The 27,255-nt window shown below is 44.3% G+C and overlaps 1 protein-coding gene across 1 annotated transcript in view; it reads left to right on the top strand.

The window, feature by feature from the left end:
* LOC124041068 (ryanodine receptor 2-like) overlaps nt 1–27,255 on the top strand; it is a gene marked incomplete at its 3' end in the record, with an annotated part of 293,761 nt that overhangs the window by 109,036 nt on the left and 157,470 nt on the right. Inside the window, 5 exon segments of the mRNA XM_046358233.1 lie at nt 2,530–2,722; nt 8,589–8,805; nt 12,699–12,803; nt 14,373–14,476; nt 26,435–26,518. Coding sequence (XP_046214189.1) covers nt 2,530–2,722; nt 8,589–8,805; nt 12,699–12,803; nt 14,373–14,476; nt 26,435–26,518 — 703 coding nt within the window.

The raw sequence follows: 27,255 nt of genomic DNA, 5'->3' as shown, positions 1-27,255 counted from the left end.
CCTGTAGTCAGGTTAGATAGTTAGATAGTATTATATTATATTCACCTGTAGTCAGGTTAGATAGTTAGATAGTTACTATATTATATTCACCTGTAGTCAGGTTAGATAGTTAGATAGTTACTATATTATATTCACCTGTAGTCAGGTTAGATAGTTAGATAGTTACTATATTATATTCACCTGTAGTCAGGTTAGATTAGATATTATATTCACCTGTTAGATAGTTACTATATTATATTCACCTGTAGTCAGGTTAGATAGTTACTATATTATATTCACCTGTAGTCAGGTTAGATAGTTACTATATTATATTCACCTGTAGTCAGGTTAGATAGTTACTATATTATATTCACCTGTAGTCAGGTTAGATAGTTACTATATTATATTCACCTGTAGTCAGGTAGTTAGATAGTTACTATATTATATTCACCTGTAGTCAGGTTAGATAGTTACTATATTATATTCACCTGTAGTCAGGTTAGATAGTTACTATATTATATTCACCTGTAGTCAGGTTAGATAGTTACTATATTATATTCACCTGTAGTCAGGTTAGATAGTTACTATATTATATTCACCTGTGGTCAGGTTAGATAGTTAGATAGTTACTATATTATATTCACCTGTAGTCAGGTTAGATAGTTACTATATTATATTCACCTGTAGTCAGGTTAGATAGTTAGATAGTAGTCAGGTTAGATAGTTACTATATTATATTCACCTGTAGTCAGGTTAGATAGTTACTATATTATATTCACCTGTAGTCAGGTTAGATAGTTACTATATTATATTCACCTGTAGTCAGGTTAGATAGTTACTATATTATATTCACCTGTAGTCAGGTTAGATAGTTACTATATTATATTCACCTGTAGTCAGGTTAGATAGTTACTATATTATATTCACCTGTAGTCAGGTTAGATAGTTACTATATTATATTCACCTGTAGTCAGGTTAGATAGTTACTATATTATATTCTCTGATCTTAGTGTGATGTATATTCTACCTAGTTTCAGGTTAGATAGTTACTAGTTAGATTCACAGGAAGAAGGGTGTAACTGAGTGTTGACAGAGGGGTAATGTTCACCCATAATGCTGTGTGAGGGGTAATGTTCCCCCAGAATGCTGTGTGAGGGGTGATGTTCCCCAGAATGCTGTGTGAGGGGTAATGTTCTCCCAGAATGCTGTGTGAGGGGTAATGATTCCCCAGAATGCTGTGTGAGGGGTAATGTTCCCCCAGAATGCTGTGTGAGGGGTAATGATTCCCCAGAATGCTGTGTGAGGGGTAATGTTCCCCCAGAATGCTGTGGGAGGGGTAATGATCCCCCAGAATGCTGTGTGAGGGGTAATGTTCCCCCAGAATGCTGTGTGGGGGGTAATGATCCCCCAGAATGCTGTGTGAGGGGTAATGTTCCCCCAGAATGCTGTGGGAGGGGTAATGATCCCCCAGAATGCTGTGTGAGGGGTAATGTTCCCCAGAATGCTGTGTGATGGGTAATGTTCCCCCAGAATGCTGTGTGATGGTTGTGGAGGTTGAGAGGATGTCTTTGTGTCTTGGGTTTGGAGCTGAATATCTCACGTTGGAGAATATGGTGGTGTGTCACATGGCTTCCCCACTTCAGCACAGAGCCCTAGACGGGTGCTGCAGAGTGTAGAGATCCTGTAGGAATAATGCAGAGTGTTTGCTCCCTTTTGAAAGAGAGGCTGAGGAGGTGAATATTCATGTTTGTTGCATCAGGCCAACTGCAGTGTATGAAGCCATATAGATACTACACTTGGCTGCCTGTTGGTTGTTTCACGTCACTGTCAGTTTTACTGCAAAGGTAGCAACACACACACACACACGCACGCACGCACACACACACACACACACACACACTCCCTGCTTCTTGACAGGGGTCATCAAATATCAGATATTTTATTGATGTCCTTATATGCAGTGGAATCGTTGGGTAGTGAAAAACAATCATGTTGGTTTCCAAGGCAACTCTGTCTGTTACACCGGGTCTGTGTGTTGTTTAGAAAATATGTTCTCTCCTCTGCCCTTCCTCTCTCCTCTCCTCTACCCCCTCTCTCCTCTCCTCTACCCCCTCTCTCCTCTCCTCTACCCTCTCTCCTCTCCTCTACCCCCTCTCTCCTCTCCTCTACCCTCTCTACTCTACCCCCTCTCTCCTCTCCTCTACACCCTCTCTCCTCTCCTCTACCCCCTCTCTCCTCTCCTCTACACCCTCTCTCCTCTCCTCTACCCCTCTCTCCTCCTCCCTACCCTCTCTCTACTCTACCCCCCTCTCTCCTCTCCCCTCTACCCCTCTCTCCTCTCCTCTACCCCTCTCTCCTCTCCTCTACTCCCTCTCTCCTCTACCCGTCCTCCCTCTCTCCTCTCCTCTACCCCTCTCTCCTCTACCCCCTCTCTCCTCTCCTCTACCCCTCCTCCCTCTCTCCTCTCCTCTACCCCTCTCTCCTCTACCCCCTCTCTCCTCTCCTCTATCCCTCCTCCTTCTCTCCTCTCCTCTACCCCCTCTCTCTCAGGCTGCATCGCCAGGACAGTGAGCTCACCCAATCAACATCTCCTCCGTGTGGATGACGTGGTCAGCTGTTGTCTGGACCTCAGCGCTCCCAGTATATCCTTCCGTATCAACGGTCAGCCCGTCCAGGGGATGTTCGAGAACTTCAACTCTGACGGACTGTTCTTCCCTGTAGCCAGCTTCTCCGCTGGGGTCAAGTGAGTGCTCCTCAACCAACCAATCAATCAATCAATCAATCAAAATGATCAATCATTGGGTCTCTTCTGACCCTTTTGACCTCTTTTAAGTGTTTGTTTTTAGCAGCCAGCCTACATGTTGCTCTCACATGGCCCACCCACGCTCAGTATATTATGCTGAGAATATGCAAGGTGGAGTTAGAACAAATGGTTGAGCCTCGTATTGCTGTTTACAGCGACCTACAGTAGGGGGTCTGAAATTATTGACACCCTATATAAAGATGAGTAGAAATAAATTATTGACACCCTATATAAAGATGAGCAGAAATAAATTATTGACACCCTTTATAAAGATGAGCAGAAATAAATTATTGACACCCTTTATAAAGATGAGCAGAAATAAATTATTGACACCCTTTATAAAGATGAGCAGAAATAAATTATTGACACCCTTTATAAAGATGAGCAGAAATAAATTATTGACACCCTTTATAAAGATGAGCAGAAATAAATTATTGACACCCTTTATAAAGATGAGCAGAAATAAATTATTGACACCCTTTATAAAGATGAGCAGAAATAAATTATTGACACCCTTTATAAAGATGAGCAGAAATAAATTATTGACACCCTAAAAGCCTAAATAAATTATTGACACCCTTTATAAAGATGAGCAGAAATAAATTATTGACACCCTTTATAAAGATGAGCAGAAATAAATTATTGACACCCTAAAAGCCGAAATAAATTATTGACACCCTATATAAAGATGAGCAGAAATAAATTATTGACACCCTAAAAGCCTAAATAAATTATTGACACCCTTTATAAAGATGAGCAGAAATAAATTATTGACACCCTTTATAAAGATGAGCAGAAATAAATTATTGACACCCTAAAAGCCTAAATAAATTATTGACACCCTTTATAAAGATGAGCAGAAATAAATTATTGACACCCTTTATAAAGATGAGCAGAAATAAATTATTGACACCCTAAAAGCCTAAATAAATTATTGACACCCTATATAAAGATGAGCAGAAATAAATTATTGACACCCTTTATAAAGATGAGCAGAAATAAATTATTGACACCCTTTATAAAGATGAGCAGAAATAAATTATTGACACCCTAAAAGCCTAAATAAATTATTGACACCCTTTATAAAGATGAGCAGAAATAAATTATTGACACCCTAAAAGCCTAAATAAATTATTGACACCCTTTGTAAAGATGAGCAGAAATAAATTATTGACACCCTTTATAAAGATGAGCAAAAATAAATTATTGACACCCTTTATAAAGATGAGCAGAAATAAATTATTGACACCCTTTATAAAGATGAGCTGAAATAAATTATTGACACCCTAAAAGCCGAAATAAATTATTGACACCCTAAAAGCCGAAATAAATTATTGACACCCTTTATAAAGATGAGCAGAAATAAATTATTGACACCCTATATAAAGATGAGCAGAAATAAATTATTGACACCCTAAAAGCCGAAATAAATGATTGACACCCTTTATAAAGATGAGCAGAAATAAATTATTGACACCCTAAAAGCCGAAATAAATTATTGACACCCTATATAAAGATGAGCAGAAATAAATACTGAGCTACATTGTATCCTCAAAATGTTTTATTTGTATTATTGTATAATAATGAAATTGATCAGAGAAAGATATTTTGTTTAACAAGTAATTTTTTTTTTCTCTCAAAAAGGTAGGGGGTCATAAATATCGACACCCCTGTTTTCAATACCTCACCTTTTTATTTTATTTTTCGTTTTATTTTACCTTTATTTAACTAGGCAAGTCAGTTAATTTGTAAGTCGCTCTGGATAAGAGCGTCTGCTAAATAACTTAAATGTAAATGTAAGAACAAATTATTATTCTTACACCTTGCGAGGATAACGCCACTGAGCTTTTTTTCTAGAATGTTTCATGAGTTGGACACATTAGGAGGGATCTTAGACCACACAGATACATGTTTCATAAGTTGGACACATTAGGAGGGATCTTAGACCACACAGATACATGTTTCATGAGTTGGACACATTAGGAGGGATCTTAGACCACAGATACATGTTTCATTGGCACACACCACTGGGTGGACGTGGCCTTTATCCTCATCTGACCAAAGCACCGGTTCCAATGCAACATTCGTAATCTACATTTATCGATGGCCATCTCACTGAAATCCTGTGGTTTGAATGGAGGAGGGCAGTCCACAAGCACAGACAAAGGATATGAAGGATCTGAATGGAGGAGGGCAGTCCACAAGCACAGACAAAGGATATGAAGGATCTGAATGGAGGAGGGCAGTCCACAAGCACAGACAAAGGATATGAAGGATCTGTATGGAGGAGGGCAGTCCACAAGCACAGACAAAGGATATGAAGGATCTGAATGGAGGAGGGCAGTCCACAAGCACAGACAAAGGATATGAAGGATCTGTATGGAGGAATGGTCTAAGACGTACCTTTGAGAATGATCTATTAAATCATATAATTTCAATTGTATGGAGGTCTAAGATCTGTAAGGGTTCTGTATGGAGGAATGGTCTAAGACATACCTTTGAGAATGATGTATTAAATCATATAATTTCAATTGTATGGAGGTCTAAGATCTGTAAGGGTTCTGTATGGAGGTCTAAGATCTGTAAGGGTTCTGTATGGAGGTCTAAGATCTGTAAGGGTTCTGTATGGAGGCCTTGTCTAAGATCTGTATGGAGGTCTAAGATCTGTAAGGGTTCTGTATGGAGGTCTAAGATCTGTAAGGGTTCTGTATGGAGGTCTAAGATCTGTAAGGGTTCTGTATGGAGGTCTAAGATCTGTAAGGGTTCTGTATGGAGGTCTAAGATCTGTAAGGGTTCTGTATGGAGGTCTAAGATCTGTAAGGGTTCTGTATGGAGGTATAAGATCTGTAAGGGTTCTGTATGGAGGTCTAAGATCTGTAAGGGTTCTGTATGGAGGTCTAAGATCTGTAAGGGTTCTGTATGGAGGTCTAAGATCTGTAAGGGTTCTGTATGGAGGTCTAAGATCTGTAAGGGTTCTGTATGGAGGTATAAGATCTGTAAGGGTTCTGTATGGAGGTCTAAGATCTGTAAGGGTTCTGTATGGAGGTCTAAGATCTGTAAGGGTTCTGTATGGAGGTCTAAGATCTGTAAGGGTTCTGTATGGAGGTATAAGATCTGTAAGGGTTCTGTATGGAGGTCTAAGATCTGTAAGGGTTCTGTATGGAGGTATAAGATCTGTAAGGGTTCTGTATGGAGGTATAAGATCTGTAAGGGTTCTGTATGGAGGTCTAAGATCTGTAAGGGTTCTGTATGGAGGTCTAAGATCTGTAAGGGTTCTGTATGGAGGTCTAAGATCTGTAAGGGTTCTGTATGGAGGTCTAAGATCTGTAAGGGTTCTGTATGGAGGTCTAAGATCTGTAAGGGTTCTGTATGGAGGTCTAAGATCTGTAAGGGTTCTGTATGGAGGTCTAAGATCTGTAAGGGTTCTGTATGGAGGTCTAAGATCTGTAAGGGTTCTGTATGGAGGTATAAGATCTGTAAGGGTTCTGTATGGAGGTCTAAGATCTGTAAGGGTTCTGTATGGAGGTCTAAGATCTGTAAGGGTTCTGTATGGAGGTCTAAGATCTGTAAGGGTTCTGTATGGAGGTCTAAGATCTGTAAGGGTTCTGTATGGAGGTATAAGATCTGTAAGGGTTCTGTATGGAGGTATAAGATCTGTAAGGGTTCTGTATGGAGGTATAAGATCTGTAAGGGTTCTGTATGGAGGTCTAAGATCTGTAAGGGTTCTGTATGGAGGTATAAGATCTGTAAGGGTTCTGTATGGAGGTCTAAGATCTGTAAGGGTTCTGTATGGAGGTCTAAGATCTGTAAGGGTTCTGTATGGAGGTCTAAGATCTGTAAGGGTTCTGTATGGAGGTATAAGATCTGTAAGGGTTCTGTATGGAGGTATAAGATCTGTAAGGGTTCTGTATGGAGGTCTAAGATCCCTCCTAATGTGTTCTCCAACTCATGAAACGTGATGAAAAGGCTCAGTGCTGTTTTCCTCACCAGGCACTGAAAGGTATTAAAACAGGGCTGTCAATAACTTTGACCCTGACCATTTTGAGATGTGTTTTGTATTACATATTAAACAGAACATCTTCCTATTACCAATTGTATTATTATAAAATAATATAATGTCCCTATTTTTTGTGTGCATACAATCAGCTCAGTATTTCAATTATACAGTAATTTCTGCTCGTCTTTATCGAGGTGTCAGTCTGCTCAGTCTTTGTATCGAGGGTGTCAGTCATTTCTGCTCGTCTTTATCGAAGGTGTCTTTATCAGTCATTTCTGCTCGTCTTTATCGAGGTGTCAGTCATTTCTGCTCGTCTTTATCGAGGGTGTCAGTCATTTCTGCTCGTCTTTATCGAGGGTGTCAGTAGTTTCTGCTCGTCTTTATCGAGGGTGTCAGTAGTTTCTGCTCGTCTTTATCGAGGGTGTCAGTAGTTTCTGCTCGTCTTTATCGAGGGTGTCAGTCATTTCTGCTCGTCTTTATCGAGGGTGTCAGTAGTTTGTGCTCGTCTTTATCGAGGGTGTCAGTAGTTTCTGCTCGTCTTTATCGAGGGTGTCAGTAGTTTGTGCTCGTCTTTATCGAGGGTGTCAGTAGTTTCTGCTCGTCTTTATCGAGGGTGTCAGTAGTTTCTGCTCGTCTTTATCGAGGGTGTCAGTAGTTTCTGCTCGTCTTTATCGAGGGTGTCAGTAGTTTCTGCTCGTCTTTATCGAGGTGTCAGTAGTTTCTGCTCGTCTTTATCGAGGTGTCAGTCATTTCTGCTCTTCTGTCTTTATCGAGGGTGTCAGTAGTTTCTGCTAAATGTCTTTATCGAGGGTGTCAGTAGTTTCTGCTCGTCTTTATCGAGGGTGTCAGTAGTTTGTGCTCGTCTTTATCGAGGGTGTCAGTAGTTTGTGCTCGTCTTTATCGAGGGTGTCAGTAGTTTCGGACGCCGCTTTATATTTCTGTGTGCATCGACGTACATGCCGATTTCTCGCAGGACAATAATTGTTAGATCAAATTGTTAGATCAAATGTTCTGATAGCCAGTGTATCCCAGCAGACAGTCAGAGGGTCAGTACTCTGGAATGGGACGGTTGGTGGTCTACTGTGGGATGGATCCAGTTCACTGAATGGTCTTTCTGTCCAGCTAATGACGTTATGCCCATAGAGCTCTGTTTAAGAAGATAGGCTAATGAACCACAATGCAATAGCTGGATAGAGAACTACTTGTGTCGTATGTTGAACTATCTCAATCTCTATTGCAAAATTGATTTTTGTCTCAATGAGGTAAACCTGAATGAATAAAGGTTAACAAAACACAATGTAGAAAAACTCTTCTTCTTCTTCTTCTTCTTCTTCTTCTTCTTCTTCTTCTCCTTCTTCTTCTCCTTCTTCTTCTTCTCCTAATCCGTCTTCTCCTTCTTCTTCTCCTAATCCGTCTTCTTCTTCTTCTAATCCGTCTTCTTCTTCTTCTTCTTCTTCTTCTTCTTCTTCTTCTTCTTCTTCTTCTTCTTCTTCTTCTCTTCTTCTTCTAATCCTTTTTCTCCTTCTCCTAACCTGTCTCCTTCTTCTTCTTCTAATCTTCTCCTCCGTCTTCTTCTTCTTTTTCTTCTAATCCTTCTCCTTCTTCTTCTTCTTCTTCTTCTTCTTCTTCTTCTTCTTCTTCTTCTTCTAATCCTTCTCCTCCTTCTTCTTCATCTTCTTCTTCTCCTAATCCGTCTTCACCTTCTTCTTCTTCTCCTAATCCTTCTTCTTCTTCTCCTAATCCTTCTTCTTCTTCTTCTCCTAATCCTTTTCTCCTTCTTCTCCTTCTTCCTCCTCTTCTTCCCTCCAGAGTGCGTTTCCTGCTGGGTGGTCGCCAAGGAGAGTTTAAGTTCCTGCCCCCGCCGGGCTACGCTCCGTGTTTCGAGGCTGTGCTACCCAGGGAGAAGCTGAGAGTGGAACACAGCCAGGAGTACAAGGAGGACCACAGTGAGACCAGGGATCTACTGGGTCCCACTATCACCCTGTCCCAGGCTGCCTTCACCCCTACACCTGTTGACACCAGCCAGGTGGGTAAAGAATACCCTTTACTATACTGTGTCATGATGGGTGTCAACTCTACTTTAACTAGTCAACAACTAACAGGGGTTAAGGTCAATTGACTAGCCTCCCTTTTCTCAGTAGTTAGCCCAGATCTACTTTAACTAGTCAACAACTAACAGGGGTTAAGGTCAATTGACTAGCCTCCCTTGCCTCAGTAGTTAGCCCAGATCTACTTTAACTAGTCAACAACTAACAGGGGTTAAGGTCAATTGACTAGCCTCCATTTTCTCAGTAGTTAGCCCAGATCTACTTTAACTAGTCAACAACTAACAGGGGTTAAGGTCAATTGACTAGCCTCCCTTGCCTCAGTAGTTAGCCCAGATCTACTTTAACTAGTCAACAACTAACAGGGGTTAAGGTCAATTGACTAGCCTCCCTTGCCTCAGTAGTTTGCCCAGATCTAATTTAACTAGTCAACAACTAACAGGGGTTAAGGTCAATTGACTAGCCTCCCTTGCCTCAGTAGTTAGCCCAGATCTACTTTAACTAGTCAACAACTAACAGGGGTTAGTCAATTGACTAGCCTCCTTTGCCTCAGTAGTTAGCCCAGATCAACACTAGTCCAAAGTGAGGTCCCAGAACAACAACCTCTGTCCCCATGCACTGAGTGGGTAATGCTTGTGGCCAACGGCATGGACTTCCTGTGTAATGCTTGTGGCCAACGGCATGGACTTCCTGTGTAATGCTTGTGGCCAACGGCATGGACTTCCTGTGTAATGCTTGTGGCCAACGGCATGGACTTCCTGTGTAATGCTTGTGGCCAACGGCATGGACTTCCTGTGTAATGCTTGTGGCCAACGGCATGGACTTCCGAGGGTGTGTAATGCTTGTGGCCAACGGCATGGACTTCCTGTGTAATGCTTGTGGCCAACGGCATGGACTTCCTGTGTAATGCTTGTGGCCAACGGCATGGACTTCCTGTGTAATGCTTGTGGCCAACGGCATGGACTTCCTGTGTAATGCTTGTGGCCAACGGCATGGACTTCCTGTGTAATGCTTGTGGCCAACGGCATGGACTTCCTGTGTAATGCTTGTGGCCAACGGCATGGACTTCCTGTGTAATGCTTGTGGCCAACGGCATGGACTTCCTGTGTAATGCTTGTGGCCAACGGCATGGACTTCCTGTGTAATGCTTGTGGCCAACGGCATGGACTTCCTGTGTAATGCTTGTGGCCAACGGCATGGACTTCCTGTGTAATGCTTGTGGCCAACGGCATGGACTTCCTGTGTAATGCTTGTGGCCAACGGCATGGACTTCCTGTGTAATGCTTGTGGCCAACGGCATGGACTTCCTGTGTAATGCTTGTGGCCAACGGCATGGACTCTTCCTGTGTAATGCTTGTGGCCAACGGCATGGACTTCCTGTGTAATGCTTGTGGCCAACGGCATGGACTTCCTGTGTAATGCTTGTGGCCAACGGCATGGACTTCCTGTGTAATGCTTGTGGCCGGCAACTTCCTGTGCTTCTGGACTTCCTGTGTAATGCTTGTGGCCAACGGCATGGACTTCCTAATGCTTGTGGCCAACGGCATGGACTTCCTGTGTAATGCTTGTGGCCAACGGCATGGACTTCCTGTGTAATGCTTGTGGCCAACGGCATGGACTTCCTGTGTAATGCTTGTGGCCAACGGCATGGACTTCCTGTGTAATGCTTGTGGCCAACGGCATGGACTTCTGTGTAATGCTTGTGGCCAACGGCATGGACTTCCTGTGTAATGCTTGTGGCCAACGGCATGGACTTCCTGTGTAATGCTTGTGGCCAACGGCATGGACTTCCTGTGTAATGCTTGTGGCCAACGGCATGGACTTCCTGTGTAATGCTTGTGGCCAATCGGCATGGACTTCCTGTGTAATGCTTGTGGCCAACGGCATGGACTTCCTGTGTAATGCTTGATCATGGACTTCCTGTGGCTTGTGGCCAAGCCATGGACTTCCTGTGTAATGCTTCCATGAGGACTTCCTGTGGGTGATGAACGGCATGGAGAATGCTTGTGGCCAACGGGCTGTTGCTTGTGACTGTGCTACTTCCTGTGTAATGGAGGACTCCTGTGTAGTTGTGGCCACGTGCGGACTTCCTGTGTAATGATGGCCAACGGTGGACTTCCTGTGTAATGCTTGTGGCCCCGGCATGGACTTCCTGTGTAATGCTGTGGCCAACCCATGGACTTCCTGTGTAATGCTTTGGCCAACGGCATGGACTTCCTGTGTAATGCTGAAACATGGACTTCTGTGTAATGCTTGTGGCCAACGGCATGGAAACTTTAATGCTTGTGGCCAAATGGACTTCCTGTGTAATGCTTGTGGCCAACGGCATGGACTTCCTGTGTAATGCTTGTGGCCAACGGCTGGACTTCCTGTAATGGGGCAATTGACTGCCCTGTGCTTGTGGGGCAGGACTTCCTGTGTAATGCTTGTACCAGATCATGGACTTCCTGTGTAATGCTTAGAACTGGACTTCCTGTGTAATGGTGGTTAATTGACTGCCCTGTGTAATGCTTGTGGTTAGACATGGACTTCCTGTGTAATGCTTGTGGCCAACTAGGACTTCCCACTGGCCAACGGCTGCTCCTGTCAGTAGGGGCCAACGATGGACTTTGTAATGCTTGTCAACAACGTATGGACTTCCTGTGTAATGCTTGTGGCCAACGGCATGGACTTCCTGTGTAATGCTTGTGGCCAACGGCATGGACTTCCTGTTAATGCTTGTGGCCAACGGCATGGACTTCCTGTGTAATGCTTGTGGCCCGGCATGGACTTCCTGTGTAATGCTTGTGGCCAACGGCATGGACTTCCTGTGTAATGCTTGTGGCCAACGGCATGGACTTCCTGTGTAATGCTTGTGGCCAACGGCATGGACTTCCTGTGTAATGCTTGTGGCCAACGGCATGGACTTCCTGTGTAATGCTTGTGGCCAACGGCATGGACTTCCTGTGTAATGCTTGTGGCCAACGGCATGGACTTCCTGTGTAATGCTTGTGGCCAACGGCATGGACTTCCTGTGTAATGCTTGTGGCCAACGGCATGGACTTCCTGTGTAATGCTTGTGGCCAACGGCATGGACTTCCTGTGTAATGCTTGTGGCCAACGGCATGGACTTCCTGTGTAATGCTTGTGGCCAACGGCATGGACTTCCTGTGTAATGCTTGTGGCCAACGGCATGGACTCCTGTGTAATGCTTGTGGCCAACGGCATGGACTTCCTGTGTAATGCTTGTGGCCAACGGCATGGACTTCCTGTGTAATGCTTGTGGCCAACGGCATGGACTTCCTGTGTAATGCTTGTGGCCAACGGCATGGACTTCCTGTGTAATGCTTGTGGCCAACGGCATGGACTTCCTGTGTAATGCTTGTGGCCAACGGCATGGACTTCCTGTGTAATGCTTGTGGCCAACGGCATGGACTTCCTGTGTAATGCTTGTGGCCAACGGCATGGACTTCCTGTGTACGGCATGGACTTCCTGTGTAATGCTTGTGGCCAACGGCATGGACTTCCTGTGTAATGCTTGTGGCCAACGGCATGGACTTCCTGTGTAATGCTTGTGGCCAACGGCATGGACTTCCTGTGTAATGCTTGTGGCCAACGGCATGGACTTCCTGTGTAATGCTTGTGGCCTGGACTAATGCTTGTGGCCAACGGCATGGACTTCCTGTGTAATGCTTGTGGCCAACGGCATGGACTTCCTGTGTAATGCTTGTGGCCAACGGCATGGACTTCCTGTGTAATGCTTGTGGCCAACGGCATGGACTCCTGTGTAATGCTTGTGGCCAACGGCATGGACTTCCTGTGTAATGCTTGTGGCCAACGGCATGGACTTCCTGTGTAATGCTTGTGGCCAACGGCATGGACTTCCAGCCTTCAGGTTGTTCTGCCTCCTCACCTGGAGAGGATCAGGGAGAAGCTGGCCGAGAACATCCATGAGCTGTGGGTGATGAATAAGATTGACCTGGGCTGGACCTACGGAGCTGTGAGTACACACGTGCGCGCTAATGATGCGCGGGTCAGCTGTTTGTTCACCCGCACCTCCTGAAATGACTAATAACCCATCCACAATGGTTTAGAACTGCGTAAAACTTGCTCTAAAACTGAAACATTTTGGGGGGGGGGAATTGCAGGAAATAAACTTTAAAATGTTAATTTTTCTCTCTGCCGTCAAGACTGGGGTCATTACATTTTCCTTCCCACTTGTTGAGTGGGGGGGCAATCTTAGGGCCCCCAAAAGACTAGAACCGGCCCTGGTCATCACTTGTTGTCCTAGAAGACTAAATAAACCCTTACTCACCAGAATGTAATACATCATGGAATGACATCAGTTGGTTTCCTCTTTCATCTTTCATCTCTGATGTTCTAGAGCAGCAAGGGGTTAGACTGCCCTGTAGGGGCTTAGACTGCCCTGTAGGGAGTTAGACTGCCCTGTAGGGGGTTAGACTGCCCTGTAGGGGGTTAGACTGCCCTGTAGGGGGTTAGACTGCCCTGTAGGGGCTTAGACTGCCCTGTAGGGAGTTAGACTGCCCTGTAGGGGGTTAGACTGCCCTGTAGGGGGTTAGACTGCCCTGTAGGGGGTTAGACTGCCCTGTAGGGGGTTAGACTTGTAGAGACTGCCCTGTAGGGGTTAGACTGCCCTGTAGGGAGTTAGACTGCCCTGTAGGGGGGACTGCCCTGTAGGGGGTTAGACTGCCCTGTAGGGGTTAACTGCCCTGTAGGGGGTTAGACTGCCCTGTAGGGGGTTAGACTGCCCTGTAGGGGGTTAGACTGCCCTGTAGGGGGTTAGACTGCCCTGTATGGGGTTAGACTGCCCTGTAGGGGGGTAGACTTCCCTGTAGGGGGTTAGACTGCCCTGTAGGGAGTTAGACTGCCCTGTAGGGGGTTAGACTGCCCTGTAGGGGGTTAGACTGCCCTGTAGGGGGTTAGACTGCCCTGTAGGGGTAGACTTCCCTGTTTAGACTGCCCTGTAGGGGGTTAGACTGCCCTGTAGGGGGTTAGACTGCCCTGTAGGGTTGTAGGGGTTAGACTGCCCTGTAGGGGGTTAGACTGCCCTGTAGGGGGTAGACTGCCCTGTAGGGGGTTAGACTGCCCTGTAGGGGGTTAGACTGCCCTGTAGGGGGTTAGACTGCCCTGTAGGGGGTAGACTGCCCTGGAGTCCTGGAGCTACGTTGGTTATCCTCTACCACTGACAGTCAACATGTCCCTGTCGATTTAGACATTTCCCTCCACTAAACAGAAACAGTTCCTGTGTGGGATACTGCCAGCCTCTCAGGGCCTCTCTTACCCCCAGCAGGTAGTTGAGGATTCAGATAATGGTGTTGTGTTGCAGGTTAGGGACAACAACAGATAATGGTGTTGTGTTGCAGGTTAGGGACAACAACAGATAATGGTGTTGTGTTCCAGGTTCGTGACAACAACAGATAATGCTGTTCTGTTCCAGGTTAGGGACATCAACAGATAATGCTGTTGTGTTCCAGGTTCATGACAACAACAGATAATGCTGTTGTGTTCCAGGTACGAGACAACAACAGATAATGGTGTTGTGTTGCAGGTACGGGACGATAACAAGCGGCAGCATCCTTGTCTGGTGGAGTTCTCCAAGCTGCCTGAGCAGGAGAGGAGCTACAACCTACAGATGTCTCTGGAGACTCTCAAGTAAGTTTCCACCCTGGATACTGTTGCTGCTCGGTATAATCCCTAGTTACCACCCTGGATACTGTTCCTGCTGGGTACAATCCCTAGTTACCACCCTGGATACTGTTCCTGCTGGGTACAATCCCTAGTTATCACCTGGATACTGTTCCTGCTGGGTACAATCCCTAGTTACCACCCTGGATACTGTTCCTGCTGGGTACAATCCCTAGTTACCACCCTGGATACTGTTTCTGCTGGGTACAATCCCTAGTTACCACTCTGGATACTGTTCCTGCTGGGTACAATCCCTAGTTACCACTCTGGATACTGTTCCTGTTGGGTACAATTACATTACATTTAACATTTGCAGACAATCTTATTACCACCCTGGATACTTTGCAAATTGGTACAATCCCTAGTTATCACCCTGGATACTGTTCCTGCTGGGTACAATCCCTAGTTACACCCTGGATACTGTTCCTGCTGGGTACAATCCCTAGTTACCACCCTGGATACTGTTCCTGCTGGGTACAATCCCTAGTTAAACATCCAGGATACTGTTCCTGTTGGGTATAATCCCTAGTTACCACCCTGGATACTGTTCCTGCTGGGTACAATCCCTAGTTGAAACTATCCAGACTGTTCCTGTTGGGTACAATCCCTAGTTACCACCCTGCATACTGTTCCTGTTGGGTATAATCCCTAGTTACCACCCTGGATACTGTTCCTGCTGGGTACAATCCCTAGTTGAAACTATCCAGACTGTTCCTGTTGGGTATAATCCCTAGTTACCACCCTGGATACTGTTTCTGTTGGGTACAATCCCTAGTTGAAACTATCCAGACTGTTCCTGTTGGGTATAATCCCTAGTTACCACCCTGGATACTGTTCCTGCTGGGTACAATCCCTAGTTACCACCCTGCATACGGTTCCTGTTGGGTATAATCCCTAGTTACCACCCTGGATACTGTTCCTGTTGGGTATAATCCCTAGTTGAAACTATCCAGACTGTTCCTGTTGGGTATAATCCCTAGTTACCACCCTACATACTGTTCCTGCTGGGTACAATCCCTAGTTGAAACTATCCAGACTGTTCCTGTTGGGTACAATCCCTAGTTACCACCCTACATACTGTTCCTGCTGGGTACAATCCCTAGTTGAAACTATCCAGACTGTTCCTGTTGGGTACAATCCCTAGTTGAAACTATCCAGACTGTTCCTGCTGGTTTTGGCATATGACCCAAATGAAACAGACAGAACATGTAATGGAATGGAGGAATGGTTTGATGGGTGGATTTCTGTAGAACAAACATACATTTGAACTATATTGCGGTCAGTTTATGATTTTTCAAAACATGTCCCAAGTTCTCTTGATCCGTACATCATCACAGAGTGGTGTCATTCTTTGTGTTAGACTCTTACCCATTTCTATGATCCGTACACCATCACAGAGTGGTGTCATTCTTTGTGTTGGACTCTTACCCATTTCTATGATCCGTACATCATCACAGAGTGGTGTCATTCTTTGTGTTCGTCTCTTACCCATTTCTATGATCCCTACATCATCACAGAGTGGTGTCATTCTTTGTGTTCGTCTCTTACCCATTTCTGTTATCAATTAACTTTTTGTCAGGAGACGGGATTTTCAATACCTGGTTCAGCTCTTCATGAACTGAATATCACACCCATTAGACTACTTCTCTCTCAGCAAGAAACCGCCTATTTGACTTCCAGGAGTAATTTAAAACACCTGTCGGGACAACTTTGTTAGTTTTAATTAATTGCATATTTCCTGGAGATGAGAAGGAGGAGAGAGAAGGGAGAGGGAGGGAGGGAGAGAGAGAGAGAGAGAGAGAGAGAGAGAGAGAGAGAGAGAGAGAGAGAGAGAGAGAGAGAGGGAGAGGGAGAGGGAGTGCCATCTAAATGCAGAAATTAATTCCGTGACCTGAATCGCAGACACATCAATGTCCCAAATGACACCCTAATCCCTATATAGTGCACTACTTTATACTACAGCCCTATTCCCTATATAGAGCACTACTTTATACTACAGCCCTATTCCCTATATAGTACACTACTTTATACTACAGCCCTATTCCCTATATAGAGCACTACTTTATACTACAGCCCTATTCCCTATATAGAGCACTACTTTATACTACAGCCCTATTCCCTATATAGTGCACTACTTTATACTACAGCCCTATTCCCTATATAGTGCACTACTTTATACTACAGCCCTATTCCCTATATAGTGCACTACTTTTGACCAGGATCCATAGGAATTTGGTAAAAAGTAGTGCACTATGTACGGAAAAGGGTCCCGTTTGGGATGCAGACACGGCTGGAGAGCATTTATTTTAATTATACTTAGTGGATTATAATGGAGAGTGTGTGTGTGTGTGCTCAATGGCAACATATTCCCTATATCGTGCACTACTTTTAAAATAGAGCCCTATGGGCCCTGGTCAAAAGTAGGGTACTATAAAGGGAATAGAGTTTTGGGACACAGCTTGAGGCACAGCTTGACACAGCTTGAGGCAAGGAGGACTGGAACAGAACGGGCCACCGGGGTCTCCTTGTTGTAAACTATTAAGTCATTCAGTATTCAGTAGTGTTCACAGCAGGGATTAAACACTGTATTATATACGGGACTCTCACCATCAGATCTGACAGACACACCATACACTGAGTGTACAAAACATTAGGAACACCTGCTCTTTCTGTGACCAGGTGAATCCAGGTGAAAGCTATGATCCCTTATTGATGTCACTTGTTAAATCCACTTCAATCAGTGTAGATGAAGGGGAGGAGACATGTAGATGAAGGGGAGGAGACATGTAGATGAAGGGGAGGAGACATGTAGATGAAGGGGAGGAGAGATGAAGGGGAGGAGACATGTAGATGAAGGGGAGGAGACATGTAGATGAAGGGGATGAGACATGTAGATGAAGGGGAGGCGACATGTAGATGAAGGGAGGCGACATGTAGATGAAGGGGATGATACATGTAGATGAAGGGGAGGAGACATGTAGATGAAGGGGAGGAGACATGTAGATGAAGGGGATGAGACATGTAGATGAAGGGGAGGAGACTTGTAGATGAAGGGGAGGAGACATGTAGATGAAGGGGAGGAGACATGTAGATGAAGGGGAGGAGACATGTAGATGAAGGGGAGGAGACATGTAGATGAAGGGGAGGAGACATGTAGATGAAGGGGAGGAGACATGTAGATGAGGGGGAGGAGACATGTAGATGAAGGGGAGGAGACGGGTTAAATAAAGATTGAGACATTGATTATGTATTTGTGTCATTCAGTAGACAAAATATTTAAGTGCTTTTGAACGGGGTGTGGTAGTAGGTGCCAAGCGCACCGGTTTGTGACAAGAACTGCAACGCTGCTGGGTTTTTCACGCTCAACAGTTTCCTGTCTGTATCAAGAACGGTCCCTGGAAGGGTGGAATTACTAGTCGCTGTCTAGGTCAACCCACTACCCTGCTGCGTTGACTACACCCAATGGCCTCCACTGCTTATCAGTCGAGAGCCGTGCTTTCTTTGTCGCAACACTAACGAGGCGTTAGCTTATCTTTGGCTAGCATTGTGCTAACGATGACACAACAGTGGTACTGTAGGCCTAACAACGATGACACAACAGTGATACTGTTGGCCTGACAACGATGACACAACAGTGATACTGTTGGCCTGACAACGATGACACAACAGTGGTACTGTTGGCCTGATCACAGACAACGATGAGACAGCCTATACGGTGGACATCAGAGACCGTGTGTTGCCAGGACAACAACCACTCCCTCAACGTGATCAATACAAAGGAGATGATTGGGAAAAGGAGGACCGAGCACTCCCCCATTTTCATCGGGCGGCAGGTAACCTAGTGGTTAGAGCGTTGGGCCAGAAACCAAAAGGTTACTGGGATTGAATCCCGAGCTGACAAGGTACAAATCTGTCGTTCTGCCCCTGAACAAGGTTAAATAAATGATTGACCGGGAGCAGGTTGAGAGCTTCAAGTTACTTGGTGTCCACATCACCAACAAACTATCATGTTCCAAACACACCAAGACAGTCATGAAGAGGGAACGACAAAGCCTATTCTTCCCCAGGAGACTGAACACGTTTGGCATGGGTCCTCAGATCATCTGAAGGTCCTACAGCTGCACCATCGAGAGCATGGTTGCATCACCGCCTGGTATGGCAACTGCTTGGCTTCTGCAAGCTGCTACAGAGGGTAGTGAGTACGACCCAGTACATCACTGGGGCCAAGCTTCCTGCCATCCAGGACCTCTGTACCAGGCGGTGACAGAGGAAGGCCCTAAAGACTGTCAAAGACTCCAGCCACACTAGTCATAGACTGTTCTCTCTGCTACCGCACGGCAAGCTTTACCGGAGCGCCAAGTCTAGGTCCAAGAGGCTTCTAAACAGCTTCTACCCCCAAGCCATAAGACTCCTGAACAGCTAATCAAATGGCTACCCAGACCCCTCTTTTACGCTGCTGCTACTCTCTGTTTATTATTTATGCATAGTCACTTTAACTCTACCTACATGACTCTGTACCGGTACCCCCTGTATATAGTCTCCACATTGACTCTGTACTGGTACCCCCTGTATATAGTCTCCACATTGACTCTGTACCGGTACCCCCTGTATATAGTCTCCACATTGACTCTGTACCGGTACCACCTGTATATAGTCTCCACATTGACTCTGTACCGGTACCCCCTGTATATAGTCTCCACATTGACTCTGTACCAGTACCCCCTGTATATAGTCTCCACATTGACTCTGTACCGGTACCCCCTGTATATAGCCTCCACATTGACTCTGTACCAGTACCCCCTGTATATAGCCTCCACATTGACTCTGTACCGCTGTACCGGTACCCCCTGTATATAGTCTCCACATTGACTCTGTACCGGTACCCCCTGTATATAGCCTCCACATTGACTCTGTACCGGTACCCCCTGTATATAGCCTCCACATAGACTCTGTACCAGTACCCCTGTATATAGCCTCCACATTGACTCTGTACCGGTACCCCTGTATATAGCCTCCACATTGACTCTGTACCAGTACCCCTGTATATAGCCTCCACATTGACTCTGTACCAGTACCCCCTGTATATAGCCTCCACATTGACTCTGTACCAGTATCCCCTGTATATAGCCTCCACATTGACTCTGTACCGGTACCCCCTGTATATAGCCTCCACATTGACTCTGTACCAGTACCCCTGTATATAGCCTCCACATTGACTCTGTACCGGTACCCCCTGTATATAGCCTCCACATTGACTCTGTACCGGTACCCCCTGTATATAGCCTCCACATTGACTCTGTACTGGTACCCCCTGTATATAGCCTCCACATTGACTTTGTACCGGTACCCCCTGTATATAGCCTCCACATTGACTCTGTACCGGTACCCCCTGTATATAGCCTCCACATTGACTCTGTACCGTAACACCCTGTATATAGCCTCCACATTGACTCTGTACCAGTACCTCCTGTATATAGCCTCCACATTGACTCTGTACCAGTACCCCCTGTATATAGCCTCCACATTGACTCTGTACCAGTACCCCCTGTATATAGTCTCCACATTGACTCTGTACCAGTACCCCCTGTATATAGCCTCCACATTGACTCTGTACCAGTACCCCCTGTATATAGTCTCCACATTGACTCTGTACCAGTACCCCCTGTATATAGCCTCAGGTCTACTACACCTGTTGTATTCAGCACTGCACTGTAAGGTCTACTACACCTGTTGTATTCAGCATTTCACTGTGAGGTCTACTACACCTGTTGTATTCAGCATTTCACTGTAAGGTCTACTACACCTGTTGTATTCAGCATTTCACTGTAAGGTCTACTACACCTGTTGTATTCAGCATTTCACTGTGAGGTCTACTACACCTGTTGTATTCAGCATTTCACTGTGAGGTCTACTACACCTGTTGTATTCAGCATTTCACTGTAAGGTCTACTACACCTGTTGTATTCAGCATTTCACTGTGAGGTCGACTACACCTGTTGTATTCAGCATTTCACTGTGAGGTCTACTACACCTGTTGTATTCAGCATTTCACTGTGAGGTCTACTACACCTGTTGTATTCAGCATTTCACTGTGAGGTCTACTACACCTGTTGTATTCAGCATTTCACTGTGAGGTCTACTACACCTGTTGTATTCAGCATTTCACTGTGAGGTCTACTACACCTGTTGTATTCAGCATTTCACTGTGAGGTCTACTACACCTGTTGTATTCAGCATTTCACTGTGAGGTCTACTACACCTGTTGTATTCAGCATTTCACTGTGAGGTCTACTACACCTGTTGTATTCAGCATTTCACTGTGAGGTCTACTACACCTGTTGTATTCAGCATTTCACTGTGAGGTCTACTACACCTGTTGTATTCAGCATTTCACTGTGAGGTCTACTACACCTGTTGTATTCAGCATTTCACTGTGAGGTCTACTACACCTGTTGTATTCAGCATTTCACTGTGAGGTCTACTACACCTGTTGTATTCAGCATTTCACTGTGAGGTCTACTACACCTGTTGTATTCAGCATTTCACTGTGAGGTCTACTACACCTGTTGTATTCAGCATTTCACTGTGAGGTCTACTACACCTGTTGTATTCAGCATTTCACTGTAAGGTCTACTACACCTGTTGTATTCAGCATTTCACTGTGAGGTCTACTACACCTGTTGTATTCAGCATTTCACTGTGAGGTCTACTACACCTGTTGTATTCAGCATTTCACTGTAAGGTCTACTACACCTGTTGTATTCAGCATTTCACTGTGAGGTCTACTACACCTGTTGTATTCAGCATTTCACTGTGAGGTCTACTACACCTGTTGTATTCAGCATTTCACTGTGAGGTCTACTACACCTGTTGTATTCAGCATTTCACTGTGAGGTCTACTACACCTGTTGTATTCAGCATTTCACTGTGAGGTCTACTACACCTGTTGTATTCAGCATTTCACTGTGAGGTCTACTACACCTGTTGTATTCAGCATTTCACTGTAAGGTCTACTACACCTGTTGTATTCAGCATTTCACTGTGAGGTCTACTACACCTGTTGTATTCAGCATTTCACTGTGAGGTCTACTACACCTGTTGTATTCAGCATTTCACTGTGAGGTCTACTACACCTGTTGTATTCAGCATTTCACTGTGAGGTCTACTACACCTGTTGTATTCAGCATTTCACTGTAAGGTCTACTACACCTGTTGTATTCAGCATTTCACTGTGAGGTCTACTACACCTGTTGTATTCAGCATTTCACTGTGAGGTCTACTACACCTGTTGTATTCAGCATTTCACTGTGAGGTCTACTACACCTGTTGTATTCAGCATTTCACTGTGAGGTCTACTACACCTGTTGTATTCAGCATTTCACTGTGAGGTCTACTACACCTGTTGTATTCAGCATTTCACTGTGAGGTCTACTACACATGTTGTATTCAGCATTTCACTGTAAGGTCTACTACACCTGTTGTATTCAGCATTTCACTGTGAGGTCTACTACACCTGTTGTATTCAGCATTTCACTGTGAGGTCTACTACACCTGTTGTATTCAGCATTTCACTGTGAGGTCTAAACCTGTTGTATTCAGCATTTCACTGTGAGGTCTACTACACCTGTTGTATTCAGCATTTCACTGTGAGGTCTACTACACCTGTTGTATTCAGCATTTCACTGTAAGGTCTACTACACCTGTTGTATTCAGCATTTCACTGTGAGGTCTACTACACCTGTTGTATTCAGCATTTCACTGTAAGGTCTACTACACCTGTTGTATTCAGCATTTCACTGTGAGGTCTACTACACCTGTTGTATTCAGCATTTCACTGTGAGGTCTACTACACCTGTTGTATTCAGCATTTCACTGTGAGGTCTACTACACCTGTTGTATTCAGCATTTCACTGTGAGGTCTACTACACCTGTTGTATTCAGCATTTCACTGTGAGGTCTACTACACCTGTTGTATTCAGCATTTCACTGTGAGGTCTACTACACCTGTTGTATTCAGCATTTCACTGTAAGGTCTACTACACCTGTTGTATTCAGCATTTCACTGTGAGGTCTACTACACCTGTTGTATTCAGCATTTCACTGTGAGGTCTACTACACCTGTTGTATTCAGCATTTCACTGTAAGGTCTACTACACCTGTTGTATTCAGCATTTCACTGTGAGGTCTACTACACCTGTTGTATTCAGCATTTCACTGTGAGGTCTACTACACCTGTTGTATTCAGCATTTCACTGTGAGGTCTACTACACCTGTTGTATTCAGCATTTCACTGTAAGGTCTACTACACCTGTTGTATTCAGCATTTCACTGTGAGGTCTACTACACCTGTTGTATTCAGCATTTCACTGTGAGGTCTACTACACCTGTTGTATTCAGCATTTCACTGTAAGGTCTACTACACCTGTTGTATTCAGCATTTCACTGTGAGGTCTACTACACCTGTTGTATTCAGCATTTCACTGTGAGGTCTAAACCTGTTGTATTCAGCATTTCACTGTGAGGTCTACTACACCTGTTGTATTCAGCATTTCACTGTGAGGTCTACTACACCTGTTGTATTCAGCATTTCACTGTAAGGTCTACTACACCTGTTGTATTCAGCATTTCACTGTGAGGTCTACTACACCTGTTGTATTCAGCATTTCACTGTAAGGTCTACTACACCTGTTGTATTCAGCATTTCACTGTGAGGTCTACTACACCTGTTGTATTCAGCATTTCACTGTGAGGTCTACTACACCTGTTGTATTCAGCATTTCACTGTGAGGTCTACTACACCTGTTGTATTCAGCATTTCACTGTGAGGTCTACTACACCTGTTGTATTCAGCATTTCACTGTGAGGTCTACTACACCTGTTGTATTCAGCATTTCACTGTGAGGTCTACTACACCTGTTGTATTCAGCATTTCACTGGGAGGTCTACTACACTTGTTGTATTCAGCATTTCACTGTGAGGTCTACTACACCTGTTGTATTCAGCATTTCACTGTGAGGTCTACTACACCTGTTGTATTCAGCATTTCACTGTGAGGTCTACTACACCTGTTGTATTCAGCATTTCACTGTGAGGTCTACTACACCTGTTGTATTCAGCATTTCACTGTGAGGTCTACTACACCTGTTGTATTCAGCATTTCACTGTGAGGTCTAAACCTGTTGTATTCAGCATTTCACTGTGAGGTCTACTACACCTGTTGTATTCAGCATTTCACTGTGAGGTCTACTACACCTGTTGTATTCAGCATTTCACTGTAAGGTCTACTACACCTGTTGTATTCAGCATTTCACTGTGAGGTCTACTACACCTGTTGTATTCAGCATTTCACTGTAAGGTCTACTACACCTGTTGTATTCAGCATTTCACTGTGAGGTCTACTACACCTGTTGTATTCAGCATTTCACTGTGAGGTCTACTACACCTGTTGTATTCAGCATTTCACTGTGAGGTCTACTACACCTGTTGTATTCAGCATTTCACTGTGAGGTCTACTACACCTGTTGTATTCAGCATTTCACTGTGAGGTCTACTACACCTGTTGTATTCAGCATTTCACTGTGAGGTCTACTACACCTGTTGTATTCAGCATTTCACTGTAAGGTCTACTACACCTGTTGTATTCAGCATTTCACTGTGAGGTCTACTACACCTGTTGTATTCAGCATTTCACTGTGAGGTCTACTACACCTGTTGTATTCAGCATTTCACTGTAAGGTCTACTACACCTGTTGTATTCAGCATTTCACTGTGAGGTCTACTACACCTGTTGTATTCAGCATTTCACTGTGAGGTCTACTACACCTGTTGTATTCAGCATTTCACTGTGAGGTCTACTACACCTGTTGTATTCAGCATTTCACTGGGAGGTCTACTACACCTGTTGTATTCAGCATTTTACTGTAAGGTCTACTACACCTGTTGTATTCAGCATTTCACTGTGAGGTCTACTACACCTGTTGTATTCAGCATTTCCCTGTGAGGTCTACTACACCTGTTGTATTCAGCATTTCACTGTAAGGTCTACTACACCTGTTGTATTCAGCATTTCACTGTGAGGTCTACTACACCTGTTGTATTCAGCATTTCACTGTGAGGTCTACTACACCTGTTGTATTCAGCATTTCACTGTGAGGTCTACTACACCTGTTGTATTCAGCATTTCACTGTGAGGTCTACTACACCTGTTGTATTCAGCATTTCACTGTGAGGTCTACTACACCTGTTGTATTCAGCATTTCACTGTGAGGTCTATTACACCTGTTGTATTCAGCATTTCACTGTAATGTCTACTACACCTGTTGTATTCAGCATTTCACTGTGAGGTCTACTACACCTGTTGTATTCAGCATTTCACTGTGAGGTCTACTACACCTGTTGTATTCAGCATTTCACTGGGAGGTCTACTACACTTGTTGTATTCAGCATTTCACTGTGAGGTCTACTACACCTGTTGTATTCAGCATTTCACTGTGAGGTCTACTACACCTGTTGTATTCAGCATTTCACTGTGAGGTCTACTACACCTGTTGTATTCAGCATTTCACTGTGAGGTCTACTACACCTGTTGTATTCAGCATTTCACTGTGAGGTCTACTACACCTGTTGTATTCAGCATTTCACTGTGAGGTCTACTACACCTGTTGTATTCAGCATTTCACTGTGAGGTCTACTACACCTGTTGTATTCAGCATTTCACTGTGAGGTCTACTACACCTGTTGTATTCAGCATTTCACTGTGAGGTCTACTACACCTGTTGTATTCAGCATTTCACTGTTAGGTCTACTACACCTGTTGTATTCAGCATTTCACTGTGAGGTCTACTACACCTGTTGTATTCAGCATTTCACTGTGAGGTCTACTACACCTGTTGTATTCAGCATTTCACTGTGAGGTCTACTACACCTGTTGTATTCAGCATTTCACTGTGAGGTCTACTACACCTGTTGTATTCAGCATTTCACTGTGAGGTCTACTACACCTGTTGTATTCAGCATTTCACTGTGAGGTCTACTACACCTGTTGTATTCAGCATTTCACTGTAAGGTCTACTACACCTGTTGTATTCAGCATTTCACTGTGAGGTCTACTACATCTATTGTATTCAGCATTTCACTGTGAGGTCTACTACACCTGTTGTATTCAGCATTTCACTGTGAGGTCTACTACACCTGTTGTATTCAGCATTTCACTGTAAGGTCTACTACACCTGTTGTATTCAGCATTTCACTGTAAGGTCTACTACACCTGTTGTATTCAGCATTTCACTGTGAGGTCTACTACACCTGTTGTATTCAGCATTTCACTGTGAGGTCTACTACACCTGTTGTATTCAGCATTTCACTGTAAGGTCTACTACACCTGTTGTATTCAGCATTTCACTGTGAGGTCTACTACACCTGTTGTATTCAGCATTTCACTGTGAGGTCTACTACACCTGTTGTATTCAGCATTTCACTGTGAGGTCTACTACACCTGTTGTATTCAGCATTTCACTGTGAGGTCTACTACACCTGTTGTATTCAGCATTTCACTGTAAGGTCTACTACACCTGTTGTATTCAGCATTTCACTGTGAGGTCTACTACACCTGTTGTATTCAGCATTTCACTGTGAGGTCTACTACACCTGTTGTATTCAGCATTTCACTGTGAGGTCTACTACACCTGTTGTATTCAGCATTTCACTGTAAGGTCTACTACACCTGTTGTATTCAGCATTTCACTGTGAGGTCTACTACACCTGTTGTATTCAGCATTTCACTGTGAGGTCTACTACACCTGTTGTATTCAGCATTTCACTGTAAGGTCTACTACACCTGTTGTATTCAGCATTTCACTGATTTGTGTGAAGTTAGTCACACCCTCTCTTAGTGAAGCTGACTTCTCCTTTCTGATTGGTCTGAAGGACTCTCTTGGCCCTGGGTTGCCACGTGGGGCTGGCTGATGAGCACGCCGTGGAGAAGGTGAAGAACCTCAAGCTCTCCGCCACGTGAGTCACTCTCCTCACTTCAGTCGGTCTGTACCATCTTATTACACAACAGTTAGCACCTACTGTATGTTCTCCAGCCTCTGCTGCTAGTCGCTAAGATTGACATCTCTGCTCATAGCTATTTACGTTCTCCAAGTGCAATGTCAATGACTGCTAGTGTGTTGGATGTACTGGTACACATTTCAGTTTAAGTGCATATTTTGCCTAAGCTTGTGCCTTACCAAAAATGACTATTTTTCTGTTTTAAGCTAGTCCTTTACCAGTTGGGTGTCTGTTTTAATGTTTTAACCTAGTCCTTTATCAGATGGGTGTCTGTTTTAATGTTTTATCCTAGTCCTTTATCAGATGGGTGTCTGTTTTAATGTTTTATCCTAGTCCTTTACCAGATGGGTGTCTGTTTTAATGTTTTATCCTAGTCCTTCACCAGATGGGTGTCTGTTTTAATGTTTTATCCTAGTCCTTTATCAGATGGGTGTCTGTTTTAATGTTTTAACCGAGTCCTTTACCAGATGGGTGTCTGTTTTATCCTCGTCCTTTACCAGATGGGTGTCTGTTTTATCCTAGTCCTTTACAGATGGGTGTCTGTTTTAATGTTTTATCCTAGTCCTTCACCAGATGGGTGTCTGTTTTAATGTTTTATCCTAGTCCTTTATCAGATGGGTGTCTGTTTTAATGTTTTAACCGAGTCCTTTACCAGATGGATGTCTGTTTTATCCTCGTCCTTTACCAGATGGGTG

The sequence above is a fragment of the Oncorhynchus gorbuscha genome, linkage group LG08, assembly GCF_021184085.1.
Source record: "Oncorhynchus gorbuscha isolate QuinsamMale2020 ecotype Even-year linkage group LG08, OgorEven_v1.0, whole genome shotgun sequence".
In the NCBI taxonomy this organism is placed as follows: domain Eukaryota; kingdom Metazoa; phylum Chordata; class Actinopteri; order Salmoniformes; family Salmonidae; genus Oncorhynchus; species Oncorhynchus gorbuscha.
Note: the sequence above shows the minus strand (reverse complement) of the source record. Positions and strands in the feature narration are given on the sequence as shown.